The sequence below is a fragment of the Atta cephalotes genome (assembly GCF_000143395.1).
Source record: "Atta cephalotes unplaced genomic scaffold scaffold00006, whole genome shotgun sequence".
NCBI classification, from domain to species: domain Eukaryota; kingdom Metazoa; phylum Arthropoda; class Insecta; order Hymenoptera; family Formicidae; genus Atta; species Atta cephalotes.
Window position 1 is genome coordinate 4,428,628 of NW_012130070.1, and position 6,390 is coordinate 4,435,017.

Consider the following 6,390-nt stretch of genomic DNA (forward strand, 5'->3'; position numbering starts at 1 on the left):
AGAGAGAGAGAGAGAAAGCAAGAGAAAAAAAATGCTCGTACCCTGTTTCCCGCGTCGTTGCGTAGCGTTTCCGCCACGGAACGTAAAAACGCGTACTGTGTGCTGCAAACGTAAGGGGCGCGTGTTCGACCCAGGGGAGAGTTTAATCGTGGGTCGTGACCGTCGTAGAGACGCACCGTGCGCGTCGCGCGAGCGTTAGCGCGCGCAAGGTCCTACGGACGCGGTACGTAACGACGTAACGACGCGGCATCCCCACCGCGAGCGGCACCCGGCTTCGCACTGAAAGCCGTGCCCGCGAGCCTCTATATAGTCGGGTTGCGCCGCCGCGCCGCCTCTGCTGTCTGCTAAAATGATGCGCGCTCGGCTCGGCCGGCGCTCGTCGCGTCGTCGCATCGTCGAGCCGGCCGAGCCGAGGCCGTCAGCCGTGCCGTGTCCGAGGTCGCGACCCACGACCGATGTGCGAGACGGAGCAAGACGGAGCAATGGAGTAAAGTCTGCGTCAAAGATCACGTGACTGTTCGAATGACAGTGTCATAAGGAATGTAATAACAAATGGGGTTTTCGGGCCCCGCATAATGTTTTTTAATGTATGTACAAAATTGATTGAATTCCTATTCTTTTCAGCTGAAGGGTCATTTCTTATAGGGAAGATGAACCCTGTAAAAAGTTCAGCTAAAAAAAATAAATTCTTTCTCTAAATTCTTTGGAATGGAATTTCATTCTAGGAAGTAAAAATCAGTTTTGAAAAAGTGGTTCAATTTTTAAGAATAAGATTTCACTCTTTAGAATGAAATTCACTTTAAAAGTTTTAGAATTAAAGAGAATAAAAATGTTACGTAATAGCTTTATTGTCATCGATAAACTGAAGGGAATTATTGATCGCTATAATATAATTAATGTATTACTCTTTTTTCTAATATATAATTTTGGAGATACATTTAAAAATAATTAAGGGAATTATAAGTTACACATCTCAGAAATATAATTATAATCTTATATTCATTACTATATATTACTAAATATATTATTTTATATATATAAGAGCAAAATTACGAGCAAAACTAAATAAAAATTCAGGATTAATACAATAGCATTAATTTTGTCCAATCATGTTGAATATTTTTTGTGAAAAACTACAACGTCATCTGACTGCGACTGGTAAAAAATAACTGAAGTGTAATAAGAGAAGAGTGCGCGTCGCTCTATTATCTTCATTGGGTACCTTCCATTTGATGACATAAATCGACACAATCACGTTCTATCTTTATCACACTCTGAATGTCAACAAGGATAGAACGACGATTTGTGTCGATTTGTGTCATCAAATGGAAAGTCAGTATAGACGTGGAAAGCTATCGATAATCGCCGCCGTCAGTAGAAACCGATTGTTTAGAACTTGACTATAACTATCGATAACTATTGATAACTAGTGATAGTTTTCGATAGTTTCAAAAAATAAAGCTAGACATATGATGCTTGTTTTCCTGCTGGAATGCTAGATTAGAATCTTGCTACCCAAGCAGAACAACAAATCATGATAACAGCAAAATAACATTAAAATGAATCGGAAATAATTGAAAAATGATTATTTTGAAGTCATTGTGATATCATTTTGATTTTCATCTTTATATTATTTCTATAGAAAGAGAAACATAAAATGTGTTAAACAAGGAAAGATTCAGTATCAATTTCATGACGCGAAACAGGCCGACATTCATAGTCGATTCTTGCATGTCTTAAGTACAATAAGACTTAAGTACAATCTTTAAGATATCAATCTAAGGACTGTATTAGCATCTTAAAGGCATTACTATAAGATAGTTTTAAAATAAAATCGAATTATGAATATCGTCCCATGTTTAGCGTTACATAGTTGGCAGTCTTAATCTTTTATCGACATTTATAGACAGTGATGGCGGAGATTCAGAGAGAGATGCTTGTATATTACACACCATGGCTAGTTCCGTTTTACGCATGATGCACATGTTGCATCATTTATTCTTGTTTAATATTCAGTGAATAACGGAACGTAGCTCATATTATCCCTTCCATAGAAAATTCCATGGAGAAAGCAGGGGATCGATTCTGTATCTTGAAATGAGGTGAAAATTATAAAAGTGAACGAATTTACTAGAATATTGATTATTTCATTGATCAACACCTAGTAAATTTGCTCGCTTTTGTAATTTTCACCTTGTTTGAAAATATGAAATCGACTTCCAGTAGTCTAATTTCAACCTTAAACAAAATTAATGCTTGATATTTATCAATTTTGATCACGTGACCTGTTTTGACGCTGAAAATGAGATCAGATGAATAACCCAGCCTTAAAGATCCTTTACATAAAAGTCATAGAGTCTTAAATCGTAGAAAATCAATCAATCAAAAGCCGGTTCTACATTAATTGCAAGCCGATCGCAAGTTTGTTGCGACAGCCAATATGAAGCGTTGATTTCAAAATGCAAGCTTCAGATTGGCTGTCGCAACAAACTTGCGATTAATATATAATGTAGAACCGGCTTTAAACTATACTGACATAAATAATATTTTCAGATGTTACATTAGTCGCGTTCAGCTGGTTCTACATTATGGATACTTTCCATTTGATGACACAAGTCGACACAAATGTTGTTCTATCTTTGTAACTCTCTGAATCAACAAGAATAGAACAACACTTGTGTCGACTTGTGTCAACTTGTATCATCAAATGGAAAGCACCCTATGGCCCAGCATGGCCAAACGCGATGTTAGTGCGCGACTCATGATATCCAATGATAGTACACCTAGAATAAGAGTATTGGTAAGAGGTTTCGCACAATAAAAGGAACAAGGAACAGAAAATAAGAATTTCAACCTATTAGAAATCATATATTGTGGAATACATAGGTTATGATAGATTGAAATTCTTATTCTCTGTTCTCTGTTTCTTTTATTGTGCAGAGTCCCTAAAGCTGTACACTCATTAGATATTGCGACGAATATCGCGCTGGTGTACCGGAGGCATTAGTCGCATCGCAAGCGTTGCGGTCCAATAAACATCAAGCTAATTCGACTGATGATTGGATCTAACGCTTGTGACACGCTTGCGACGCTGCGATGTGACTAATGTAGAACTTTCAGCAGACTCAACTATTGCGATGCAGATCCGTCAGCGCTTGCTATTGGATGATCTAAGAGAGTACACTAATAACAGCTCACGGATCTGCTCGGTAACAATTGAATCTGCTGAACACCATTGCTGCGTTCAACGAATTCAACAGTTGAGTGAGCGCTCGCCGCTATTGATATATTCTTCCAGATCTAAAATACTGATTAGATTATTTAAAAGAATACACCAATAACTCACTCAACTGTTAAATCCGCTGAACTCAACCATTGGACTAGTTTCCATCGAGGGTTTAATCCGGATCAGAATGTAAAAACTAATCAACTACAGTCGAGTATTTCCGTATTGTACAATCGAACGACAAAGGAATGCTCGATTATAATTGGTTGGTTACAACCAATGGTTGGTTTACATTCTAATCCGGATTAAACCCTCGGTGGAAACTAGGCCAGTGTCTGAAAAAAATAGAGCTCTCAATGGATACTGTACATTGCATTCAACGTGTAGTAAGCCTTAATATGAATCTTTGATTGATTTAAAAAGTAATGGAAAAACATCACTATCGAAAAATGCAAAAAAACCTCGATATTCGATAGTTGATAACAATCGATAATGCTGTCGATTCTCCATCTCTAGTTCATGAGAATTAGTAGAGACGCCATCTTAGTGTTTCGATCTTTTCTGGTTGTATGGCGGACCGTAAGGTAATAAAATTTTCGTGATAGAGAATATTTTATAGAATCCGCATCAATCCATCGATTCGTCGAACGCGATAATTCGATATTATATATTTTTCACATTGTCATTTTTCGTGCTTTTGTGGGATAATATTATTTTTTTTGCAAAATTTGCGTGTAGCACCGACGAGGTGTGATGTGTGCATCTATAATTCTTTATAACTCGAGAATTACATGTATTTTATTTAAATAAAAATAAATAATTGAAATTATGTATGAAAATTAATGTGTAAATTTGTGGAAAATTACGCGATTGTTCATCTATCTTAATTTATGTAAACATGATGTTTAGCAGTAACCTATTCTAACCTATAAACTATTATATTTGAGAATCACGAGTGTATTTTATTTATATATTATAGTAGATACAGCAAAATTTCCAGTAATATTTCCTTATTACAATATTTAAAATATTTTATTTGTTAATGTCGCGAGATAATTTTTATTTATAACAGCACTTTGTTAGTAAAAGATAGTAAACATAAACAATACTAGTATATATATGGAATTTATATTTTTTTCATTCAAAGATACAAAATTTACTTTTTTTTATTCCGTTTATAATTATGGTTATCCTTTGACAAATATATAATATTATAATTTATCAGAACTTTTGAAAATCTATCTAATATTACAAATGTAAATATATAAATTTATTTATGTTACAGAATGAAGCAAATAGTCACTAATCAAACGGTAAAAATCCCAGAGGGATTGACTGTTACAGTCAAATCCCGTTTGGTAACGGTGAAAGGACCAAGAGGTATATTGAAACGATCTTTCAAACATCTTGCACTCGATATTCGTGTAAGTAGAATATTATTATTGTAAAATATATAATATTTTTCCTGAAGAATTATCGTCCAGGAATCTTTTGGAATTTTAACCAAATTTTGCTGGAGTAATCTTGTCTATTGTGATGAGAATTTGGATTCCCCTTCATTTCCCATAAATGATAAATCCATATCTGAAATATTTTTTTTAATTTACATCAAGATGTATAATATTAGTATTTATATCTTATGATTGCACCTTTTATTTTATATTAGATGGTCAGTCCAAGATTATTGAAAGTAGAGAAATGGTTTGGCACGAAGAAAGAACTAGCTGCCGTCCGTACTGTATGCTCGCATATTGAAAATATGCTTAAAGGTGTGACAAAGGGCTATCAATATAAAATGCGAGCTGTGTACGCTCATTTTCCTATCAACTGTGTGACTACAGAAAATAACACAGTCATAGAAATTCGTAATTTCTTGGGCGAGAAGTATATACGTCGCGTCAAAATGGCACCAGGTGTCACTGTTGCAAATTCTGGTAAACAAAAAGATGAATTAATCATAGAAGGAAATTCCTTAGAAGATGTATCTCGTTCAGGTAAATATTTTATATAAGTTATTAGTTTTTGAACAAATAAATAAACTTAAGAATCTTAATAAATGTGTTTTTTTTTCTAGCTGCTCTTATTCAACAGTCAACTACAGTGAAGAATAAGGATATTAGAAAGTTTTTGGATGGACTTTATGTGTCTGAGAAAACAACAGTTGTACAAGATGATGAATAAATTCTTTAATGTATGACTGAATGATAGAATTTATGCACATACTTTTATTGACCCAATATTGAAATAAATGTACAGTTTTTCATTATTTCTACCAACGTTACTTTGATATTCCTAATACGTAAAAAATAATCCTATAATAAGTGCACATTGTTTTTCATTTATTTTATATATATATTAAATACACAAATTGTACATTTCTGTACAATTTTTGCAATCTTGTAATTGCAAATTGTGTCATAATTAGATAGAATCTTATTTTACGCGCAGACTGATTGCAAATACATATATCGCACAAAGGAAAAAAAATAATACGTGTTTTAAAAGTAAAAGTTACTGTTGCAATAGTCAAAGTTTCACACTTTTTCAATCTCACTTCACTTTTCTGATTGTTAAATTAATGTAATAAATGCTTTTCAGCTTAATACATGCTTTAAATTATGCATATTCCAGAATGAATAAAAATCTGAAGCAATGAAAAAGATAAGATCAAATGAAGATCCAATAATTATTAAGAAAAGAATGAAGTTGTTAAGGAAAAGAAATGTTAGGATTATTTTTGCAATAATATATACCCAGACAGCAGAATATTTATGATAAATATTCATAAGTATTTATTATTCATTTTTTAAAATATTATATAAAAACATTTTATACCTATTTCATATAAAGCTTTATTTAAAATATTAAAATATAGAATAAATATTTCTAATAGTAGTTCTAAGTATTTGGATAATATTAATTTTCTTATTAATTTAATATAACCTTATTTCTTCTCATAACATTTATTATATTAATATTTTATGATAATTATTTTATAATATTTATAATAAATAATAAAAAATTATAATAAATTTATAATCTCTGTGTGTGTGCGTGCGTATGTGTGTGTGCGTGCGTGTGTGTGCGTGCGTGCGTGTACGTGCGTGCGTGCGTGTGTGTGCGTGCGTGCGTGTGTATGCGTGTGTGTGTGTGTGCATGTGTGC

The 6,390-nt window shown here is 33.4% G+C and overlaps 1 protein-coding gene across 1 annotated transcript; it reads left to right on the plus strand.

The window, feature by feature from the left end:
- The first annotated feature begins 3,789 nt into the window (after nt 1-3,789).
- On the plus strand, nt 3,790-5,492 carry LOC105626718 (60S ribosomal protein L9). Its single transcript, XM_012208017.1, has 4 exons — nt 3,790-3,810; nt 4,512-4,650; nt 4,893-5,220; nt 5,301-5,492. Exons 2-4 carry the CDS (start codon nt 4,513-4,515, stop codon nt 5,405-5,407), a joined length of 573 nt encoding a protein of 190 aa, XP_012063407.1. The 5' UTR covers nt 3,790-3,810; nt 4,512; the 3' UTR covers nt 5,408-5,492.
- Nucleotides 5,493-6,390: the final 898 nt, after the last annotated feature.

What these genes read in the sequence shown, in the direction of transcription:
- LOC105626718 (XM_012208017.1), top strand. Translation starts at nt 4,513, where the DNA reads ATGAAGCAAATAGTCACTAATCAAACGGTAAAAATCCCAGAGGGATTG. An exon ending in ATCTTGCACTCGATATTCGT is followed by an intron (nt 4,651 to 4,892) that starts GTAAGTAGAATA and finishes ATTTTATATTAG; the next exon opens with ATGGTCAGTCCAAGATTATT. An exon ending in AGAAGATGTATCTCGTTCAG is followed by an intron (nt 5,221 to 5,300) that starts GTAAATATTTTA and finishes TTTTTTTTCTAG; the next exon opens with CTGCTCTTATTCAACAGTCA.